Below are 24,845 nucleotides of genomic sequence, written 5' to 3'. Positions count from 1 at the left end.
CATGTAATATCCAGTTCAGGTAGTATCTTTGTTACTACAATGTAAGTAATGTAAAGTATCTGAAAAGCTTGCAGCATGTGCTAAGCTGAGGGCCTTATCAAATTATCAGGGCGGACGTGTGAAATGCAATAGTAACATTGTAATTCACAGAACCAAAGTACCAGCCGTAAAGCATTTGCGTGTTTGCATATCGTAACCAACTGTAGTAATCCCCATTCCATCTATGTTCGAAGCGGCTATTTAAATTAATAATGACAGTGGGAGCTGTAGGAGGAGGACACAGTGACCACCGCCCTTCGTCGCCTCATCCGACTGTCATTAGGGCCGAGCTTGGACACAGGATTCTCCCCCCGGTAAGCCCAGGGAGATGGAGCCAGGCCTAATTGTGGCAATTTGTGTAATCACATATCGGCATGTGCACTGGCATCACACATTGGCAGATACATTTCACAATGCCATAGATTACACCCTGGGATTTATTTCAGTAGGCAAATTCAATGGCCCATAATTACTTTTGACCAATCAGATGTCAGCTAAATAAAGATGAATCACTACACTACTTAGATGAAAATCCTAATCAATTCTAATTAAGACATCTTTTGTTTGTAATTTCAATGTAATAAACTGATTAAATCTTGGTTAAGGAAACATCAATGGTAGTCTAATTTAAGATTAACTTGTGGTCAATGTATTAATAATAATAAACTATTAAATTTTACAGGAATTAATCACACAAAGTACATATTTCAGGCCTACAGGGTACTTTAAAGTTATGCAGCATGGCTTTAACCCTCTCAAATTCATGGCTGTAATCAGTATTGGCATTGTCTTAAAGATACAATTTTAGGCTTTAGTACCATATTGCTCATAAGCCATGTTGGTGGTTAAAATAAATTAAAGATTGCATTTGTTGGTTGCATAACCGACACTCTTAGATCAAAGCCCTTGCCAAAGTCAAAGTCAAAGCCAACTCCTCGTTTGTTGTAACCAAATGCTGGTCTTAAGCTTTATTCAATTTGCTTAGCTTTTTGTCATAAGCCCTATCCCTTTCTTCTGAAACAAAAAAAAAAGAGGAAAAATAAAAATAGAGTTGAGATTGGCGTTAAAGTGTAACACTCCATAAAACAGATGCCCCGCCGGAACGTGACCACAATATAATTACCCGCAGCTCGCCGACAGAGCCCAGTTCGCGCCACTTGTTGGCCAGGTCTTCTCACAATCCGTTGTTGTTTTTGTTTTTGTTGGTCTTTAAAAGCTAATTTACATGCCGGCTTCCAGTCTCTAGGCCGGCCATCCGTCGAAAGTAAAAGTTTTTTAACACTTTTCATTTTAGAAGTTGCTGCTGCTACTGCTGCTGGCCGGCACGTGTGTGAGTCTCGGTCTCGGTTTTGGGCCATTGTGTTTGCCTTTCGCATTAGGCCAAAAGAGGATGATGTTTATACGCTCAAGTGGCAGCTGGCAGTTGGCCTTCTTTCTGGCTTTAACAATTGGCCGATCGTTACAGCATAGGTTTTCTGTTACATGTTTGCCCCTCCTCGTTTCCCTCTCATTTCAAGTTTCTTTGGTTTATTTTGATAAGATCTTAGCGGTGGGGCCTTATGTGGGTCATATTTTGATTAGAGATTTTCTCGATAATTGTCGTGGTTTTATGGGGTATTATTTGTACATTTAATTGGGTTTAGATGAGGTAATATTATGATGTTAATTTGAGTTTAATAGAAGGTAGAGGTAATGGGGAATATATTTAAATTTTTAAACATATTTTATCATCTTAGAAACTTAATTTATAAAGCTTAGATAAATCAAATTATTAGTCTATTATGAGCAAAACTTTACTTGCATTCCCTTTACTATTTCCCTACTTAAAGTTCATAGTAAACACCCAATTAACTACCTTTCTTGGCTTATGCATTAGCCAATGACGATGATTCAACCCCAAAAAGGCAACCTTGCTGTTCTGGTCTATTCCGCCCTAAACCCTATCAAAACAGCAACAGTTTCGTTAGAGGCAAAAGCAAACAACAACAGCCAAGGGGGAAACACCAGAAACCCAGAGCTCAGAGCCCAGAACCAAGAACCCACAATTACATGACCAGCAATCCGCAAAACTCATCCGACTTCCCACAACGGACTATGTCGAGTCAGGGGTTCCAGGACCAGGACTAGGACCAACAACCAATTCCTGTATTCCGCTCTTGACCACTTAAAGCCGCTTTAAGCCCCCCCTTCCTGGTACAGAAATATGTGCCAGTTCATATTCGGTCTTTCTCCACTCCTCACCATTTTTTTTTTCGATGAACTTCCTTGGGGACTAATTTTCCGATTTCACACACAATTTTACACACAAGTTTTCGGCAGTAAGTTTTGCCAGATTTTCTGCTGCTGCTGCTGTTGCTCCTGTTGTTGTTACCCATTTGACCTGCCATCGAAGTCAAGTCGAAGTTCGAAGCTCTGTTTCTCTGTTTGTCCTGTCTGAGGTTTGTTGTCCTTACACACAGTATCCTGCCCCCCGAATTATTATTCTTATTGTTGCATCTGAAGCACGTATTATGACAGTTAGTTGTGGGCCGGAGTTGCTGCCAAAGTTTGTATTTTATATTTGTGGCCGGTACCCTGATTGTTGGCTTTCAGTGTTAAAGACTGGGCTCTTAAAGGGGCTATAAAGAGTAGAATTTTGATGAATATATTTTTGATTTGTAAAATACGAGTTTAAATTAAGAAATACCATTTCCATTTCTTTATAGACCTTATCAGAAGTTCCCTAAAAACTCCTTAGCTTCTTGAAACACTAATAAATCTACAACGAAGTCCAATAAAAAAGGCTCTACCAGAAAATAAACTTCTCAACGATCTAGTTCCAATAATTTCTGGCAAAGTTATGGCCCAAACTTTATAGAATTACCTGGTGGAACACTTGTAAGTAAATGCCAGGCACGAGTTGGAGTTCTTTACCGTTTGCATATGCCAAAAGTATATATTCGCTTTTATGGCCAGACGTGACTACTCGGCATAGTTATGGCGCCAAAGTCTGACGGAACTTTAAATTACAAAAATATATGTATTTTTATATATAACATATTTCCTCTTTTTTTTCGGCTTCAAATCCCAATGGTTTATCCCGTGGTGTTTGTATTGAAAATCTATAGAAAATACAAACGAAAAAAATATTCTTGATGGCTGTGGGGGGAAACTTTTGGCTAGGATTAAGCCACGTAAATGCTTGAATAATGTGAACAGATTTAACTTTTGCCATTGTGGAAAAGTTTTGGTGGAAAGAGAAGAAGTCCTAGAGGAAGCTACATAGTTCTTTTCTCTCCGACAGGTTAATAAAATGGCAAATTGAATGCGCTGCCAGTCGGCGGGCCCGATAAGCTGATAACAGCTGGAGACCTGATAACGATGATCATAATGTATCCGTTTTACCTTTACCATGTCGCTTTTCGATTTTTTTTTTTTTTGCTCTTTGTTCTTCCTTTCTTTCCGGCTTTTTATCCTCTTTTGTGGGACTTCTTTCCTTTTGACCAAAGGCGACAATTTGTTGGCGTTTTTTTACGACTGCCAAGTGGCGTTAAATTAACGGGCGCGGAAAAAGGTGGAAAAGCATCTGCTTTTGTGACCCGCATTTTATTTTATGCTGTTTTGATTTTTCCCTTGCCTTCCAGCTTCCTTTTTTTTACATTTTTTCTCTGTTCTGTTGTCGTAAGACTCCATTAAACAATTCAATTAAGCCGCCAGGGAAGGGGCAGGGACAGCTGTTGTCTTTAAAATGTCAAGCTGGACATAATGCGGGTGCCACATCCTACTACTCTTTTCCCATTGCCTGAATTAAAACATTTTATGCAAATTTTATTTTTTTTTTTTTAGCGCCACTTTCCGAGTTCTTCTCGCATTTTATTCAGCGACCTCTGGCTTTTGCTGTTTGCCAAACGCTTAAAGTATTTACTTTAATTTAATGGCTAAATCGAAAACAAGAAACTCGGCAATTAAAATCGCCGACGCCTAAAAGCTGGCAACAGTCACAAAAATAAGGAGAGGCAGAAACGGAAATTAAAATATTTCCGGTTTACTGGAAAGTTTTTCTTTTTTTCGAAGAGAGAAAAAAGGGGAGCAGAAAATCCAACTGACTTGGGCCTATGGTAATGCTAATTGAAGTTGAATTGTCTGGTGGAAATTTAGGAGTTTCTTTTTGACCATAATAATTTATGTAGTGTAAGGAAAAGGGTATTGGTAAGTATAAAAGGGAAGAAAGGGATTTAAGTTGTTTCTATATAAAATAAAATGAAATTTAAAGAGTAATTAAAAGAATAAAGGATACAATTTGAGGAACGATAGTTACTTATTTATTTCCATACTTGGTAGTTTTAGTATTTTATTATTTGGAAAGCTTTGAGTTCCTTTTTTTACTAAACTAAAGTTTTCCTAATCTCTCGTCTTTATTGATGACTTCTGATCTAATATTATGGCATTATGCCTGATGGATCTCCAGTGGTTGTCATTGCATATAAATGCCTGATAAATAGTTGCCGCTGTTTCAGGGGGCATGGCCATGCGCCGTAAAATTGCACCAACGCTGCGTATACGCAATATCCCGAAGCGCAGATGGGTGAAGAAGACTCCGCAGACTCAACTTGGCCAAGAAAGTTATGACAAGGATTTATGAAGTATGCATTAAAAATGAGCAGCTATTTGCCGTTTTGCTTAAAGTTGCTTCAAGTTTCAAGCTTAAAGCTGTGAGGGAAAATTAAATAAAATAAAGGGTCGCAAAAAATCACAGCCAGCTTCGCCTTGAAGACGTTTGCCATTCCCACGCGGATCGGATGTTGGGGAAACAGCAAGAGAAACATTGTCGTGTGTGCATGTGTCTCTCTGTCTGTCTCTCTGTCTGTCTGTTGCCTGTTTGTTTGCCGCTTGTTGTTTGTCCCGTTTTGTTTGCATACAAATTCTTCAGACGACAGCCGGAGATGCCGCCACATGTGTTTGCAGAGGCAACAGGCAACCAGCGCCCAAGGAGTTGAGTTGAGTTGAGTTGAGTTGTCTCCCGGGCTGGATCGTGTCTCCCTGTGGAGTGTTCCTGCTACGTGCCACCACCTTAACTGTGCATATAAAAATTCGCATATAAATCAGCGACACATTCGCCTCAGCACCGCCCTTTTTTCGCTTATCCCTCCACACATTCAGTGTGTTCTCTGTGTGTGCCATCTGTAAACATATCGTTATTTATCCATTTACCCCGTTCCACGTGACGGCTTTTAGTGTAACAATATGTGGGTTTTCCCTGGCTTGCACAGGATGCGAGTTAATAGGAGCACATGATGTGGTGGTCCCAGAGCAGAGACTGACACTGGCTGGTCGAAAGTCAATCAGTTTCTAAGGAATTGTTGGAATTACAAAGGGGGACACAACAAGATCCGAGAGGATATTACATTTTAAGGGGAAAAGTGGTAAAATTTAGGTTAAAATTTCCTAGAGAAAGAGTGCGAAATGTTCATTAATTTAATCATTTAAATAAGCTTTAAAAATATTAAGAAATCCCCTTTTAAATTCCATTTTATATCCTCTTTTGCTTAACAGAGTAAAACTTATGAATTACCAGAATCCCAGTTCCCTCTTATATATGCACCCCACATATTTTTTATTGTATTTTATATTCCTCTTCCCCCCAACTAAATGCATTTTCCTATTTATAAGCAGCTTCCGTTTTCCCCTCCTGATGACAGCTCCCATTTGGCCCGGTAACCTGTCCCATTTAAGCCATTCTCGAAACTATTATAAAGACACTCTCCTTTTTTTTTGTGGCACACTTCTCATGAATATAAATGCAGTGCTTTGCCCGCATTTACTGCTTATTTTTTTCGTAGCTCTCATTATCTGTATTTTTATATATAGTACACACAAAACACATGATGAGCTCGATTTTCTTTTCATTTTCGTAATAGCACTCTGACAATTTTCATGCGAACTGGCAACAATTTTTCACCGTCAGGCGGCTGCGGCTGTGGCAGCAAATCCGACGACGAAGGATGCAGGGACCTTATGCAAGGACAGGAACTTGAGAGCAGGAAACAGGAAGAGCAGCGTATCCCCAGCATCTCTGGCTTTCCTCCATCCTCTTCTGGCTACGTGACGTCTTTCTCTCGAGACGTCACAAGATTTATTGTATGCAGGTTATGTATGCTTTGCCAGGGTGTAAATATGCAAATCGGTTTCTTTTTTTCCTTTCTTTTCTTTATTTTTTTTGTGGCACTCTGACGACTTTTTCGCAGCAACTGAAATGTGCTTAAAATTTGTAAAATTGTAGTTCATTTTTATATGCTGTCGAATACTGTGCTTTCCTTTGTTTTCCCTTCACTGTTTTCCCCCTTTTCACCTTGGCAATTGTCCTGGGGCCTCAGGATGGCAGCTGCACACGGAATACCAACAGGGTTTTTTCTCCCCTACGACTTAGTTTGATTTGGCTTGGCCAGATTTCCCTCAACTACACACGGTGGGGGGAGGGGGATCCCCGGAATGCATCCATTTCTTATTGTAGTCCCCTTGTACCCTCTGTTTGTCTTTCGGTTTGTTTTTCCACTCCTAACAAGGCTTTGAGTGCCATTTTCTGGTTTGACTTTTGGTTTATGGTCGAGCACCATTTTCAGGTTAATAAAAACGAGCCTGTTAAAAAAGAAAAAGCCTCTTTATCCTTAATACTCTATGTCCTTTTTTATGTGGGCGGAAAACCTTAGTTTTTTTTCAGTTATTTTAAGGTTACTTAAAGGTATGTCTGCTTTAGTTTTCGGTTGAAAGTTTATTATTTTTTCTGCTTCTGTCAACCCGATTTTTAATTGAAAGAAATTCGAAAGTGAATTAAATCAATAAGAAAACATAAAATCCAGAAATGTAAGTGAATTTTAATGGTCAACTCTCTTCTTTTTTATCTTCACAGGTATTCCTTGCGAATTAAAACCTTTTATGGCAATCCGTGGCCGTGTCTCACTTAATTGAAAATTAAAAAGGTTGCACATAAAAAATTAAAATTAATTTCGTGCCGTTTGACCAAAATCAATTTGACCCTATTGTTCAGAAGGCACAAGCAGGTAGGGTTTTTTTTTTTTGTTGGGCCTAACTCCTTTTTAATTCAAGTCCTGAAATCCTCATTTAAGCGAGCCTGGGTTTGTTTAAAAATGCATACTAGGCCACATACCGCTCTTTTGTGGTCAGGAATCTTTCCAACTTTTTATGCTGGGACAGCGCTGAACTTGAACGTGGCCAGCAGGGGAGGGAGTGGGGGAAAAATCCCAAGGGGGAGGACGTGTAAAATGGCCAGCGAAAATTGCAGCTGCCAAGCAAACACATGGAAAAACCACAGCAGCCACTTCCGCGAGTGCCAGTCCGGGGAAGCCCCGGGATTCCGCAGCCGCTCTTCCTTGCCTCCCTCATGATGATGCCTCATTTGGCGGCTCGTTGTGGCACAGAGCGACGGAAAAAACCAACAAAATAATTGGAATAGTCGACTACAAGATACTCTCTATTGGAGAATATTTTTTAAGAATTTCAAAATTGCTTTAAGAATATAAAATAAGTGTTTTAGGAGATTCATTACTTGCCTAATCCTGGTAGATCTCAAGAAACAAGTGTTCTTATTCTTGGTGATACATTAAGAATATCTTATAGATAGAGAGAAAAAAACCCCTTAAAAATAATATAATATTCCAAATGGCATTCCAAGAAATTGATTTATTTAAATAACTTTTGTATTAATAATTTTCTAGCACAACTTGTTCATAGACAAATAGTTCCCCTTCATTAACCTGACTGAAACAACAACGGCAGAGTTAGCAAAAATGTTTAAACAGCTGGTAAAAGACAAAGGACAAAAAGGACATGGCCACCCACACAAATACCCCTATATGGGGCTTCGGGGGTAAACGTGAAACGCGAACAAACCGTCGGGAAACACAAAATCTGACGCCTAAACGCAGCTTAGCGATTAAAGCGCTTTTCAAATTTTGGCCTCTGCTGGATTTTTAAGCGAGCCAAGCTGGCTAACATTTTGTTTTTCCGCTCTCACCCACAACCCACCATCACCACCGTCCTGGCCATGTTTGCTTTGGCTTGAAGCGCTCTTGGGGCCATGCGAGGAGTAGTGTTAATTTCCCTATAAACTGCAGCGAAAAGTTTATTTTCGGTTCGTTGTTTTCGCTTCCACAACTGCAGGCTTTGAGGCATCTCTGCGGTTTGTGGATAGGTCCTTTGGGAATAGGAAAATAGCAGAAAAGGATATGCAAGTACTTGGAAAATAGAGCGTGGGAGTAAACTAATTGAGGTGACAACTTTGTTTATTATTTATTAGGATTGTATAAATTTATTTGGGGTTTATTTAGGTGCTGCAAATCGCAAGCAAGAATATTTGAAGCTGTCACAATTAATAATAAATATTATTAAGATAGTTTAAATTATCTAGTTAAGTTTTATAATTTGATTACACCCAAATAAAACTAGTTTTGATGTCTTTAAAAATATATAAATTTAATACCCATTTTGCTGACTGAATTACTGACTACATTTCCATCTATGTTTAAAGAGCTATCTTATTTCCTGAATTTAATTAATCTTCCCCATTTTTTGTTCAACATTCAATTTGTGTGTTTTTTATCTATAGCTATGTACAGCTCTCAACACAAAAATGAGTAGAAAAAAGTGTCCTAGAAGCTTAAAAAGGAAAGGATGTCACAGTCACAGCTTGCGACACATAGCCAATCTTGTTGCTAAATTGTTAAATAAATCAAAATCCGAAATCTCCGAGAGGAGAGAGAGGGAGAACCTCAAGCCGAAATGGCGCGACAAGTGCCAATTGCAAGGACATCTCCCAGGATCAGAGTGGGTGGGGGCAATGACTGTTATTGATGTGCTTTTAATTGAGGCTTGTATGTGTGTGTGTCAGTGTCTGAGTCTGCAATATGCAATGTGTATGTATGTCGTCCTGTTGCCTGTCCAATCACTTGCCTCATAACGGAATTTTATTAGCTTTTTTGTCGTTTCTTGCCTGAAATGCAACACTTACCGGCAACAGTAGCCAACGACGTGTGGGCCATGCAAATGGTTAGAGCCAAAAGCGTCAGAAGGCTGATGGGTTCCCACCTCCGACGGCCTCGTCTCTGCTGGTTATTATTGCATTTTTTCCTGGACATCTGCAGCAGATCTGTGCTCAGCTGGGAGTTTTCCGAATGCTTCTCTGTTCTGTGCATTTCTGGAGCTGGAAAATGGGGAAAATGGGAAAGCGGAACATTAGCCATGAAATTACTTTAAGTTTGTCCCCTTTAAATAGTTTTATTGATTTCCTTTCTTCTAATTTATGCTCAAGTCCTGCTGCTACATCAGCCAAAAAAACTTTGAAAATTAAAAAATATGTCTGAGAAAAAGTTTGAGCCAAAGAAGAGAGAAAAAAGGAAAGAGTTCAAGGGGTCAAGGCGAGCTGTAACTAAAAGTACTAATTGAAAAAAGACTTCTGCTTAATAATACTTAAACTCAAACTCATGCAAATTAATGAAATTATTACGTGTGTTAAGTGAGTGAGATAATACGAGTTTTGGCACTTCTCCGATACATATATATTTTTAGCCATATTTCAACCTAGCTTCATTTTGGCTTTTAGATTATAATAACTAAAGTGTTTTCAAACAAAAAATAAAAAAAAGAATTGACCATATATTTAAATAATTCAAGCTTCAGCCAGCCGAAACCGAAATAATTTGCATTTATTAAGTTTTCGCAAACGACTGAATACACTCGTTCGTTCTCCCAAACACACAATAAAGATGTTAAGCATTTTATGTTAAGTGATTTATGTCAAATATGCCATGAATATTTCATGTCAACATAATTTGGTTAACGGTTAACATATTATTGGTAGTAACATGCGGTATGCGAGATGCTTAATTCGATAAAGCGCCAGCTTTCGATCGCATAAAATTACCTCTTGTCTGTCAAGGGGCGTGTTCTTTATGTTAATTCACAAATTGTCCAGATGAAAGATAGTTATACATATATATATATATATATATATATAAATATAATAAAGCTATTAGCATACGGATGAAACTGTAAAACGAATAGAACAATGCAAAAATATTGTACAATTTGAGGCAAATTAAATATTAATTAGTGTGGCGTGTGCATAAAAGTTAATTAATGATTTTTTACGCCCTAGGTGTTAATAATTAATGAGCATGAGTAGCGTTTCTACTCTCTCTCTCCTCTTTACTCTGTGTTGATTTACGGATAATTAAGCTCTGATTGCAAATAATATGCACAATAAATAAATAAATAATCAATCAGTTGGCGGGCATCAAATATGTGGGAATCTTTTTTAAAACATTTGTGGAGCAGTTACTACGGTTGAATAATGATTACATAAAAGTAAGTTCTGATATGTAGAATCATAGTTTCCTTGATTTTTATGTGCCAAGTTGGGTTTACTTCATTTCTCAGTTCAGCCTCTCTTGGCTTAGATAACAGTTCCTTTGCTTCCAAAATTGGTATTTCTTTTTATTTATTTTTTTCTTTTAGAAGTGGTATTAGCAAAAATCGAGTATATAACAAAATATTTCACTAAAATGTCGAATAGCTATGGTAAGTTGTGGGTATATAATCCCCAAGAAAGCTAAATTGTGTAGCGTATTTTTACCAGGACCTGGACCTGGAGCCTATATGCTGCCCAGCTGCTTTGGCCAAAAAGGACCGCGATACTCCTTCGGCCAGAGAATTGATAGCAAGAAGCATGAGAAAGTCGGTCCTGGACCGGCGGCCTATAGAATCGATAAGGTCACCCGGTTTGGCAAGTCCGAGGGCCTGCAGTTCTCCATTCTGGACAGGAAACCCCTCAAGAAACCCATACCCATCAAGTTCTATTGAGCTGAATTTTACCCTAAATGTGGATGCTTTAGATCTTGAGGGGATTTAAATACATTGAGATTATTTTGTGAGATTCTGCTGGCGCCCAAGTGACTGTCAAATAAATTAATGTAAACTTGGGCTTATAGACAACCGAAGAGCTTAAACCCTTTGTCAAAAGATACACCGATTTGTTGTAATTAATCCCCCTTTTGCATTGACATACAATTTACCACTGACAATGGGTGCCATGGAAACTTGACCATGGAATAACTAATCGCCGTTTCCCTTTGGAGACTCTGCAATTAATTCGATGACGCATTCAAATGCATATATCGATGGCAGGAGGTGGGAATAATCATGGACTTTGTGGTGTGTCGAGTATTGATACACAATGCGGCGACAAACCACTTGTTGGCCCTGCAGAAAGCCTTTTTGGCCCCGGGAAGGACGTCCTCCATGTCGAGGGCTTAGAGAGGGCCACTTCAGTGGGCTTTGTGAATGCAGGACTGGACTGGAGTACGTGGCTCTGTAATGAAGACGCCGGTGGCGAGCAGGCAGCTCTCTTAAGTAACTCACTTGGTCGACCCAAGGAGGAGCAGCTTCTGGCATCTCTAAGCGAAAGCCTGTTATTTTCCCCGCTGCTTGTAATAATCACACAGTAAACAGGCACCGGTCAGCAGACGCGACTCGGGAATGGAATTGAGAATGAGGGGTACACAGGGAAAAATATCCTTCAGTCTGATATTTTACAAAATAAGAGTAAACAGTTTTCCATCCTTATCAGTTAAAAAATACTTCAAAGAGAAATTATAACTTTAATTAATAATAAGCCTCCCCTTAGAATTTTATATGCATATATGATAAGCCCGGCTCTCGTTCTCTCTTTCTCTTGCTCTCTCTCGCTCCCTCTTTCAGTAGCTCTATCGTTATCGCTGCCTCTGCATCTCTAGAGATACCCCTTTCTCTCCCGCTCTCACTTTCTCTGCTCTCTTTGCTCGGACACTATAAATAGAGCCGCTGCTATTCCGCTGACCTCATTCTGTCCGTGGCGTCTGCAGTGTTTACATCTCGAGTGATAGTGATAGTGATAGTGATTACCTTTCGGCACCATAAATATGACGTGGCCATTGATAATCATCTGTATAACTAGGAGGAAGACTACTTTGATACTTCGACCCAATAAATATGACGTGGCCCAAGTAATGCATCTGGATAACCTGGAAGAAGACTACTTTGATACTACCCATCGATGTCTAATTAAAGAAGAAGAAGAAGCAACTGCGGTAAGTCCTATGCATGAAAATTATATCTTATACATATATTATATTTTTTACCCTTACGATAATTTCAAAACTGATCTTGATTTTGGATCCAACTTTTGTTACATTATTTTACCCTTGCTGGGTATTATAATTTCAGTCAGAAGCTTGCAAAATAGTGAAGGAGTAATTTCCAACCCTATAAATCATATATGTTCTTGATCAGAATTAACAGCTGTTTTGATCTAGGCATGTTTGGTAAAAAAATAAATTTTCATAATTTTTTCAAAATTTTATAAGGGGTTACATCTTTAAAATTGAAATTATATCTTTAAAATAAGAATGTAGCTTTGTTAACCTAATAAAGACTAGCATAGAAAGGCTTTCCGTGTTAAATTTAATGCAATTTTGGCTTAGTTATGATTATTTTAAAACCTTGATTTACCCAAAAAATGAACCTATCAACATATAGATTTTTTCTTGATTGCCAGAGATCTATAAATTTATGTTAAAAATCAAAATCTTAATCAATAAATTATTATTGTTATGATTGATTTCAGATTCAAACCCATGATTCTATAGGTCACTGCAAGGGTAACACATATTTCGGCTTCTTGAAGTTTGTTTCCTTTCTCTTTAGGAAGTATTTTATATGTAAGTTAAGTAAGTTAGAAAGTTTTCCCCAGTGCACTGGACTTTATCGTGAGAATGGGCAACAGAGAGCCAAAGAAAGGAAAGGGCTTTGGACTAACTGAGACTGCCATCCAGGGATCCCTTGGCCCTTTCCACCACCATGGGTTCAGTTGTAATTGCAACGTCAACGTAAATGCAAGGCACTGGGCACTGGCACTGGCGGCGACTCAGGAATTTCACGGATGTGCGATGTGCGTGCATTTTGCAGATGCCCCCAGTCCAAGTCTCAGTCCCAGTCCCAGTTCCAGTCCCAGTCCCAGTCCCTTTCCTCCTCTCTATTCCCGCCCAGACTGACCACTGGAGCTGGACATCACGTATTCGCACAGACACACAGGCAGGAACGCGGGCATTTGATTGCATTTTCGCTGCAGGATTGGGTGGAGTTTCGATGGGGCAGGGGCAACACGGGAACTTGGACCACTTTGGGAACACTGCCCCCTTTTTCCGCCCGAAGATTTATCTGTGCGCGTTTATTTTAATGTTACGTTCTGGCATCTTTGCTCATTTTTGCCTCACTTCGAGGTTTGGGTTATACTCTTTCGAGGGAAAGGTAACTTGACTTTCTAAGAAACTTTAAAACCAATATTGTTTCGATCTATTTATCTAGGTAGTAAATATTAAAGAGCTTGTCATTAGAGATTCATAAAAGGTACAATTTTATTAAAGTTTTACTAAGAGAGACTTCTGGACTTCTTTACATGAAATCAAATATTTTTTAAATTATATATTTATTCACATTTTTCAAGAATTACCATAAGCTTTCCTCAGTTTACGGTATTCCCTTGCTATCACACATTAAATATACTTTAAAGAACCCCTTAAAAATATATTTCCATTTAGTTTTCAAACCATAATAAATCCAAATTTCAAAAGAGCATCCATCTAATCCCAGCCAGAATTGTGTAGAGTAATTGCCGACGTCTTGTTTAGTTTTCGCCTTGGTTAAGCAGCCTCTTTCAATGCATTGGCCACTGGGATGTCTTTGTCTTTATGAAGCCATAGCCAGGCTGCACAAGCCGCATCATCATCTTGGACGGGCATCCTCGTCCACATCCACATCCACATTCCCATTCCGCATCCTCGATGGCGTGCCATTGCTTAACGTGGTACGTTGACCGCTCGGAATGTTGATTCATCTTCTTCTGGGTTATAACTGCTGCCAGCTCCCCTTCTTTTCTTTTTTTTTTACAACTCCACTTGCTCTTTTATGTCAATCAGCAGCTTGGCATGCTCGACCAAGCTCCAGCTCCTTGGCAGCCATCTCCTCGTTTATGGGCCATCATCGTCATCGTCATCGCATTGGCTGCATCTATTTTTAGTGGTGCTCTTGGTCTATTCTATTCCTGACTCGTTCAGTATGTTAGATCCCCATGTTTGAGCTCTCTCTCACTCTCTATTATCCCCATAATAAGCGAAAATTGCCCTTAAGTGGCCGGCATATAATGCATTCCCTTTATTTTTAGCACGATCTTGGCCCATCGTCGGGTCTGTCTGCCATCCCAGTTACATGAATAATTGCCAGTTAGGTTCGCAGCTCCGCATGATCGGAGTGGATAATTGTAAATGGGCATAGAACTTAATTGCATTTAAATGCATGGGGCAGGTGTGGCCACTTCGAGTGCTACTGCCACTGAAAAGTGGCCAAAGAAATTCTGAATAAAGTTCTGCAAAGCGAACGAAAGGTACTTGGTGGAAAGATATATGTAAGATTTAAATATTAATCTAAATTATATCTAGCCTTACATTTATATACTTCTCCAATGAACTCCCATATAAACCAAGCTTAAACCTTAAACAATTTCCCAAAACCCTCCTCATCATATCAAGGTATTTCGTTGGCCAACTGCCATTAGCAATTCAGGCAATCAATGAAACCTTTTTGGCAAAACAACATAATATACATATACATATACAAATATATATATTTGTAACAAAAGCTATACATTTGTGGGTAATGTTAATTTGACAGCCGTCGGCAATTGGTTTCCATCGAACTGACAAACACACGCAGGCTGATTGAAGGGTCATCGCAGGGTTGAATGGGAAGTCGAGGAAGTCGATGTGATGACCTCACACGCACTCATTGGCTTTATTTATTCTATTTCCGATTTTAATTGATAATACGGGGCTGCTGAGCAGGTATTGCTGAATCAAATTGCTGTTGTCTTTTGTGTGTAACCTCCCCTTGATTAGCCATAATCGACCCTGTTCCATGCACGTGACTTGTTTAAGTGATTTGCTAAAAAATATATATATTTTTCGCTCATTTAATATGTACGAATGTGGGTTTTACCAAAATTGGGGAAAATTGTGCACCTCTATAATATATATCTAATTCGAATAAAACTATTAACTTGTTATGCTTTTCCAATTCCAAACTGACCCAATTTGACGCCAGAAACATCGAGAACTCCTAAAAATTGAGTTTATTTTCGCCATGTTCGCTTGGCCATAACATTTTGCGGTTACCTTAACTCTAGTCATCCAAAAATGATAGCCATAAAGCCTCTCTGCTGTAAGTCATCGGTTGGCCAGCTTAAACTAAGCCATCGCATCAAAACTTTTCAAGAATTTAAGACCCATTTAATGTGAGTCAAAAAGTCAATAAACCCAAGCGCGCGTCTTCGCCTTCCTGCTGTTCAGCAAAAACAAAAAATATAATAAAGGAACAAAAACATAAAGAAAAATAAAGAGAAAAAGCCAAAAACAAGATGAGAAAACAAAAGTGGAGCAACAAAAACCTGTCACGTACAACAAAAGTGCATTCACATTTTGAAAGTCAAAGCGGGATGGCGAACTTTTAATGTATCATCATCGATGGGGAGCAGCATCCCTGTTGCGTCGACAGATACACTCAGGGAAAAACAGGTAGAAATTTATAGATTTAATCAAAAAGGAAGTGAAATAAATATATACATAAATTCTTAATTAACTTGACTTTTATTAAGAACTTTATTTATTAACAAATTAAGAAAGTAGAGCTTAGCAGGAAGTAAAGAAAAGTAAGAGGATTACGATTGTCGGAAAGTATGGAATATTTATCATATCAATGGGGCAGTTTTTCCTTATAAATATTTAATCTATTTTATTGTTAATTTTGATTTATTTTCCTTATTTCCTTTTCTTAAATATTTCTAATCAATTTAATCCAAGTGTACTGACACATTTCTATCTTAAAGCTGTATGCCCGCAACAACTTTCCTTGTTGGCCAAAGACAAATTCAGTCAATTACTTCATTATGCGTTGAGGTTTTTGGGTTCGTCTGGCTGCCTTCAGTCTTGGGTATCCTCCTGCCTCCTGCCTCCTGCCTCCTGCCATCCTGTCCCCGTCTCTGAATTCAATTCCGTCTCCTTGGGGAGGAGGCGAGGAAGGAAAAGGTCCTTTCTCGGCTGTCTGACTGCTGTCGTCTGTCATCAGGTGAAAGGCAAATAAAACGTCAATTTGTATCGCCAGTTGTGTCCTTTTCCTTATTATTCATATGCATATTACACACATTCGGAATTTATTCATGCCTTGCCAGGGGAACCTTTTATGTCAATAATCATTTACATGTTTATCTAATTTGGACGGAGATTTTTCCTCCGTCTCTGTGGCAGCTTCAACTTGAACTTGGAGTGAAATTCACTTATTGCCCGCCAAAAGTGGGCCACGACACAGATACTATATACACCGATCTCTCAGATACAAATCGTTTCCTCTGCCAATAAAACGAGTTGCTGCAGGAGGGAAGTTGTAAAGCAACCGAAAAATAAAGAAAAAATGAATATACATATAAAAACCGACCCAATGCCAATGAAACGAGCAACTTTTGTCGGTGTGTTGGCCGCCTGTCATCGCAAGTGTTGTGGCAGCAATTATTGCTATTTCCGTATGCGAATTTTCATTTTGACAGTCCCGAATGCCAACAGCAACTGCACGTCGCATAGAGGATATATCCTGAATTATTCTTGGTTGGCTGACTGCACACACTGCCTGAAATCAATAAATTTTCGTATGGGAAAAGAGACTCTTTAATTCATAGAAACAAGCCTGATATTAATGGAGACTTTGTACATACGATAAAGAGGGATATATTCTAGCACTAGACAATCTTTTGAAAAACAAAACATTCTTTCAAATGGGTAGGCTATGCATTCTTTAAGATTTTTCTAAAGTTCAAAGAATTTTTCAACACCATCTAGTATATATCTTATTAAATAAGATATAGTATCTTATTTTGAACAAGTCAACTAACTCAAGACTATAACTCTATCGCGGGGGGAGCGTGTGTGTCTGTGTCAGTGCCACGTTACGTTCTTGACATTATGTTTAAAATGTTTGCTCTACATTTTGGCAAATAGCCGCAGCTCAACATCAGCTTTCAGCTTCGACAGTCTCTAATAGCCAGGCCAAGAAGGGCTGCCTGCCGGCGGAATCCGTGGGTCGTTCACCGGGAACGGGTAGCTTTTCGGGGAGGACTGTCTAAACGCCTTTGAATTTTGCGCTGATTTGACACAAAAATTTGACGTAAAGTAGTTGACGCTCAGCCGCTTTGTAGTCAAAATGCAAATTGTGCATGAATATTTACCCCTCGGCCTGCCCTTCCACCAACAAAAGGTTTTTGTTTACGCTTGTTTTGCTATAACTACAATTTCGGGAATACACCCTTGGGGGGAAGAGGTAAAGTTTTCCGCCTTCTTTGGGTATCCTGTTATAAATTTCGTATCCAGCAGATACTTACAACAGTTTTGTGGCACTTTGCCTACATGTGGATGCCATGGAAACAGGAATACTCCAAGTGAGGCAGAGTGTGGGAAAATGGGCACCGAAAATCAACAACTTGTATTGCAGAGAATTCGCCTTACTTTGGTAAAAGTTTCAGGCTGGAAAAACTTTACTGCAAGTAATGATTGTCAAAAGAATTCGATACTGGAAAAAAAGGACTTTTAACTTACAGACCAAAAATTGCTGGTCTCAAAATACTTGATTAATTTGTTTGTTATTAATAATCTCTATCTGGAAAGGTCTAAAAGTTTTAACTGGTTTTATTTTTAAATTTGCTAAACCTTTTTAAAACCTTTCAAAATTATTCTTCCTGAAACTTCCAACCTTTTCTTTAGAGTCTTCTCTATATCTGACGCTGGAGTCCACACAGATCTTTCTTATTATATATCTTATTATACATCTTAATCTCCCCTATATATATATATCTAACGTCTTCCCCTGACATTGATTAACCAAAATATCACGCCTTGGCGCTAATTGAACATTTAGCTTAATGGGAAAACATAAATTGTCGAATATGTTTAGCACAAGGCGAAGCCCTCATAAAGTGGAGACTAAACCAGGTTCCCCCAAGAGCAGCCCTGTATTATTTGTGTTTTTATAGTGCCAGTGATTAATGTTCGCAATAAATAGTATAGGCGAGAAAAACCCGAAACTAAATACGGATGAGTCAAGTGGGATTGCCGATCGATATTCAATATCATTTCATTTCACAATGAGGCCGCAAAATGCGAAATCATTTTTAAACGCATTTCGGAATTGTTGAGGGCGCCTGGTTGGGCTTTTTAAATATTTTTAAAATTAATTAAAACTACACGTACGTGGCGAAGGCTGGTCGCCTTTTATTGGAATATTTCTGTTCAATGGCGGTCACGTGTGATTAGATGCGCATTTTTTTGACCAGAGATGATCTAAGCTGACAAAATTTCCAAAAAATTTAATAAAATGCCCATCTTATTCTGGTCGATGTTATTATTATGATTTTCGTTTGAGCAGAAATATGGGTAAACAGGTTCCCACAGAAACAATATAAACAAAGTCTCGGCTCGAGTCACCTGTGAATATGTTTATGAATTTCAAGCGAAACGAAATAAATCGTTTGTAAAAGTTGCAGAATTTTTTTTCGCAACTGTGAATAAGGGTTTCCCGCCAGACTCTCTCTCTTCAGAAAAAAATAATTTATATAATATATTTATTCAAGATGCGTCAGCCACAAAATACTTCAAGGGGCGACCGGAAATTGGATGGTTAAGTCATCAGCGAAGCAATAATAACTTCGTTTGTTAATTGTTTACCTTGTTGAGTGGCAGCTTGTTTCAAAATGGCACTTTTAATATGCATTAAATATATATGTATAACGAACGGTAGGGTAAGCCAATAAGGTAATAAATTGAATTTATTTGAAGTTGTTCATTGATTTTATGCTTGTTTTTCTTTCATTAAAAGTTTTGCATTTATTTATTTATATTTTGCTGGGCCACGCAGTGACCAAAAAAATATATGTATATATTTCACCTTTATTGGGATTAAGCAAACATATTCATGAAGTTCAAGTGAATCGAGCAGTTGGGTTTTTTTCTTTTTTTGTCAAAGTCAGTAGTGACGTAGAGAAAAAAAAATTAAATACGTTTCCTGGTAACCAATGTGCAACAAACTAATTGATTTAATATTTAGTGAGCGAAAAAATGCCCGAGAGTGAATCAATTTCTCGCCTATTTATTCACGGGGATTAAATGCTCATAACTCGTTTATGTTTTCACTTTTTACGAGATGAGCAATTAAAGGAAAATTACATGTAGGCAGCCAAAGCTAATTTCTGCTGGTTTTTACTGCTGGATATGCTTAGTCTTTTATTTATTATTTTTTGAGGCACTCTACGTAAGAGGTTTGTGCTTTGGTTTTGGTTTTGGTTTCGGTTTTCAAAAGTGCCCATTACTTAGCCATGCAGACCGTGTTTCTGTAGCCACGCAATTTGTGCAAAATGCTGGAAGCAACTGGCGACGCTCAATTCAAATTCAACTCATCTGGCATTTCATTCATAAAAATTCACAAATATATTTGTATTTTTTGAAGATGTGTACGAGTTGGATTTTGGCATTTATTTTATCGTTCGTCTGCACTACTTTAAATGGGTCCACGTGCCGGGTTTGTGGGCGAGGAGCGTCAGGGTTAGCCGCGGTAATGAGCATTGTTAAAATGCGTTAAATGATTTTTTGCATTTAGCCACTTTGGCTTTTGTGGTCTTTGCCTTGTCTTGGCCGCTTTTGCAAGCCATTTTTGCACTTTGCCTTTTAATATTTGCCCACTGCCACCTTCTTTATTTATTATGACTATTTTCTGTTTGTTTTTCACTCTAAACTGGCCAGCAGGAAGTTCCAGCCATAAGGTGGGGTTCTTAGACAAATATATTTGATATATATTCTTAGTAGAGTATTACTAAGACAATGTTAAATAAATATAAATCACCTGAAATGCACACATTTAAAACTCAAACTTAATAGATACATTAAAGCTCTTGGGGTAGAACGTCTAGAGTGACCTCATTTCAGGCCATAGAGTATAAATCATATTCCATATTATTGTTTTGCAAGGTGTTTGGCACACGTGAAAGATATATACTGTCGCATTAAGGCGAGAAAACACATCGCTGGACTATCATCAACACGCGACGTTGTCCGAGCATATTGCTTAATCTCACGTAACAGAAATTATTCTATAATAATTCTCGGAGCTACGCGGTCGGACAAAAGATTTCGCATGCATTTAGATGTCTGATTTATATTTATTTGTGTGTGCATATATGCTATATGCCACTTGAACAACTCATCTAAATGGACCATCCTTAACCTTGAACCTGCAGAGATGCGGACAAAAGTTAATAATTTAAGTCAACTAATTGCGAGCCATAATAAACCAAAGTGTATTAATGGGCGCCAGACAAGCTGCGAAAATTTTCTATAATCGCCGTGGGGCTCTTTGCTTAATTTGCAAAGAATCCCCGAGTGAATGTGCCAAAAATTGAGGAAAAAGATTTCAGATTTCAATACAATAGCTGTCGGAATTAACACACCATTATAGAGAAGCTGTCAAATGCAAAAGAAAAAAAAGAGGAGAAAAACCCACAAGAAAAGTTCACAAGCCACGGCTAAAAAGGCAGACACGCGTGGCTCGCCATTTGTTTATTGTTGATTTAGTTGTTGGATCTGATGTATATATAGTTGTAGTTGGATATATAGCCCGGCAACAATGCCATTAAGCTTAATGTTTATTATCTATACAACAAGCCTACATGGAAACATGAAACATGAAACAAAAAACGGTCGGGAAAAAATTGTGACAAGTAGCAATGAACCTTGTAAGGTCTGGGCTGCTGTGCCACCGAATGGCATTATTCCATCTGCCCCACACATCGCTCTATGGCAATGGCAACGGCAACGCCAAGTCTCATAAATTTTGAATACATTTCAAACACCTGTAATCGTAAAAATCAGCATTTAGACGACAGTCAAAAAATGCAGACAGTGCACGACACATAACACATTGAAATAAAGAGCAAAATGTGATAATAGACGCGCTTCAAAGAGCTTGTCAGGTGTGTGTATATATATACAAATATATATATCGCATAGTTAACTATTGAACAGGTAACTGAACTATGTTTATAAAGCGAAACAATCTTTGAATCACCAATATTTTTAATCAAAAAAATTGTGCTAACAGCTACTCAGATTTAAAAGGAACCCAAGGGTAATATATATTTATTAGCTAAAGTGATTTTTCAAGAAAACTGATCACAAACAAATCACAGGGTTAGCCAAGTTTATTTAAAGCTAGGAAGAAAATTGTAAGGGTATTTTACTTTGATTTTTATGTAAAGCAAATTAAAGTCCGCTTTCTAGTTATAGCTTTAACATACAATATACATGTTGAGAGCATTTTATGTATTATATGAATTTTATATTTATATTTATATTTTATTATTATACTAAATTTTTTTTTATATATTTTTTTAATGGAATTTAAATAAAACTACTCTTTTTTTTTGCTCTGGATTAATTTATATTTTTTCTTACACAAACTCATTATGTTTGCCGGTTAACCACCAGATCATTTTATTTGAATTAAGTTTTCTTCGAAACTTTTATCTTAATTAATTTAATTAAAAAACAAGCTTTTTTTAATTGCCTGATTTCTTTTCCCCACAACCCTATATTTACTCCCCATTAATATGTATATTTTTGGCGCATTTTCCCCCTCTGTTTTCTTTGCAGACTGAAAATCACCAAGCTAAAGCCAAACAAATTTGAAATTTCTTGTTCAATAATTTCACTCTTGGCAACCGACAGTCAACAACTTGTGTATTAGTTTCATTTTCGTTGTTATTGTAATTTATGAAAAGTGTCTCCTAGTTTGTTGTAACTAACACCCGTACAGTACTTACATTTCGAGCCGAAATAAAAAATATTTCGCGCTTTTTATATAGATATTTTTTTGGATTATCGGCGACGCCGAAGAGTTGCTGCCTCGCTTTTGGCCTTACCCACGTTTCTTGCGTTTTCTTTTGCGTTTTTTATTTTATTTTTATTTATATATTTCTTCTTTTTTGTTTTCTGTATTTTTTTTAGATATGTATATACCATAGGTACATGTTATGTTTTAGTGCTTTTCCAATTTCTTATTCACTTCATGTCCGCGACCGCACACAGACACACACGCACAGCAGTAGCAGTAGTTGTATTGTAGGGCTCGTCCCGCTTACGGAGTACGCACTGTGTGTGCGCCGAGCTTGTTATTGGCCGATTTTAGCCGATTTTTAGAGACGATTTTAGCCGCGATTTTCAGCCGCGCCGTCAACGTTGAGCGCTCGAAATCTCGTTACTAACTAAAATAAACGAAGCGCGGGTCCGACACAAAAAATCGACATCAGAGCTGCGATGTTTGCCTTTGGTTGTTGTTGGTAACCAAGCTCTCTCGCACACACACACACTCGGCACACTAGGCACACACACTGAATGCACGCCTCAGCTTCGAACGGCGGCAAGTTCAAGTCGCAATGTTAGGCTTGAGCGGCGATGGCAGATCGGCGACTTAACAGCAGGTTTTTAGATAGTTTCATTTTTAAATTTAGTCAGTAAGAAGATTTGACTAGCTTATAGGATTTTTATAATTTTTTTTGATCAGTTAAAAATGAGGTATTACTAAGATTATATTGAATTTTATAGCAAGGGTTTTATTCTATTATAGTGTAAAAAGCAGTGAAGGAGTCATTTTCGACCCCATAAATCATATATATTCTTGATCAGCATCAACAGCTGAATCGATCTAGGCATCTTAGGCAAAAATAATTTTTTTTTTTTTCAATTTTTTCAAAATTTTATAAGAAGAAAATTTTATCGTTAAAATTGTCAAAAATTTGAAAATAAAATAAATTTTTTTAAATTTTATATTGAGTATGCAGATTTATTAACCAAATAAAAACTAGCATAGGAAAGCTTTCCGATTTAAAATTAATGTATTTTTGGCATAGTTATGAATGATTTTCTGAATATTTAAGACTAGGCATAATGTCTCAGTTACCAAGAAAATATTACTATGGTGATGTTACTGTATAGTATTTCGAACATTTAAAATGCTAAGAATCTAAGAACCTAAGTTATATATATATTATATATATATATATATATATATATATATATATATATATTAAATGACTGAGTTAAGGCCCAAAGTTGTACAACCTCATTAAAATATAACCTTAAATATATTTTTATATATTTTTTTTATTGCAAATATTTAATTTATAAATGAACTATTCTTGGCTTTTTTACCTCCAACTGAGGCAACACTGAGCTTGAGCCGGCTACGTCGGCGCCCCATATAAGTTCGAATCGAACTTAGCAGCCCCAAGATCGAAGGCAAAAGTGGCAAGCCGGCAAAAAAAATTATTAAGTTGCTGTTGCTGAATTATTGGCAACATGTTGCTTCCGTTGGATATCGCTAATCATATATCCAAATTAATATATTTTAATTTAATTTCCTACATGCTTGTAATTTATTCAATATTTTATTCACATTTTATAGAAGCATTTTCAACCCAATATTTAACTTTTAAGCCCCGTTTGATTTTGGCATATTTCAAAGGAATATTTCGACAAGTCCTTGGCCAGAATATTAAAAATTCCAGCTTCCCCGCTGGCTGTCGACTTTGCACCTTGGTGGATTTTATAGACCATTTTTTTTGTGGTTTTAATATTTTTTTTGTTTTGTTTTTGTTTTTTTTTCTCTTCTCAACTTTTTGTTGCCAACGGCAAAGTGAAGCTGTGCCGATGACGTCTGTGTCGATTTTTCCCGAACTCGTTTGCTTACTCACACACTCGGAATTATGTCAGGAATGTTGGTGGGACCCGCCCCGGCCATCCAAAACGTCCAAAGATCCAAACATCCAAACGGTGGTTGTTGTGGCCGTCTGAGATTGCCCGAAAGTCGGTTGATTAATTTCGGAATCGAGAGTGTACACACGACGAGAAAATAAGCAGCTAATTTTAAGGGAAATACTTAGGGAATTTATCAAATTTGTTGCCTACCTGAGCTTAAGTCAGTTTAAAGCGGGTTAAATTAGTAATAAGTAACACATGTTTTTTTTAAATAAATATATATATTTTCATATACTATAAGCCCTTCATGGTGACTAATAACGCCTTGTGTTTTTCTGCTAATAAATTTTAAACATTTTAAAAGGTTTTTGTTTGACAAATCATCATAAAGAGCTAAAAACGTTTCTGACATAACAACTTTCTGTCCCACTATTTGTCATAGTTATTTTTAATAATGGATGTAATAATATTATTTTTCCAAGTGTACAATGCAGTGTGTATGGAGCAGAGTGGGCCCAAAAGCCGGTTAACTTATTAGAGTAACATTTTTGGTCACTTGGAAGGCGCGTGCCAAAGTCTCTCTGCTTTCAAAGTTCATCACCTTCCGGAGAGGGAGAACTGCATTCCATTGGGTTAATCGGGGCTTATCCCGCTCAATTAACCCCTGGCTGACTCACGTTTCTTGGGGCCACAAGATCAGGTGATTCCGATGCCTCTTAACAAAAAAAAAAAAAAAACCCCAATAAGCCATTGACACCAGTTTACGACAATTTCTGCAGAGTTTTACAATCGCTTTTCTGGTTTGCTAAAAGCCAACTCAAGACTTTTTATTTTTATGTTTCGGTCAGCATGTCCACTTACCTTGTCACCTTTAACGTA

At 37.7% G+C, this 24,845-nt stretch overlaps 2 protein-coding genes across 2 annotated transcripts in view; one reads left to right on the top strand and one right to left on the bottom strand.

Moving 5' to 3' along the window:
- LOC110183455 (uncharacterized) overlaps positions 1–22,677 on the bottom strand; it is a 31,585-nt gene extending 8,908 nt beyond the window's left edge. The window contains exons 1-2 of the mRNA XM_020951735.2: positions 22,034–22,677; positions 9,044–9,235 (exon numbers count right to left, since the gene is read on the bottom strand). Coding sequence (XP_020807394.2) covers positions 9,044–9,227 — 184 coding nt within the window. The 5' untranslated portion in view covers positions 9,228–9,235; positions 22,034–22,677. The remainder of the gene's footprint in view (positions 1–9,043; positions 9,236–22,033) is intronic.
- On the top strand, positions 10,343–11,056 carry LOC110183456 (uncharacterized). The gene is made up of 2 exons (XM_020951737.2): positions 10,343–10,611; positions 10,670–11,056. The coding sequence occupies exons 1-2, from the start codon at positions 10,596–10,598 to the stop codon at positions 10,891–10,893; spliced, it is 240 nt and encodes a 79-aa protein (XP_020807396.2). The 5' UTR covers positions 10,343–10,595; the 3' UTR covers positions 10,894–11,056.
- Positions 22,678–24,845: the final 2,168 nt, after the last annotated feature.

The sequence above is a fragment of the Drosophila serrata genome, unplaced genomic scaffold (genome assembly GCF_035046125.1).
Source record: "Drosophila serrata isolate PLE 108 unplaced genomic scaffold, ASM3504612v1 contig_240, whole genome shotgun sequence".
Taxonomy (NCBI): domain Eukaryota; kingdom Metazoa; phylum Arthropoda; class Insecta; order Diptera; family Drosophilidae; genus Drosophila; species Drosophila serrata.
This window is presented reverse-complemented; position numbering and strand designations above follow the sequence as displayed.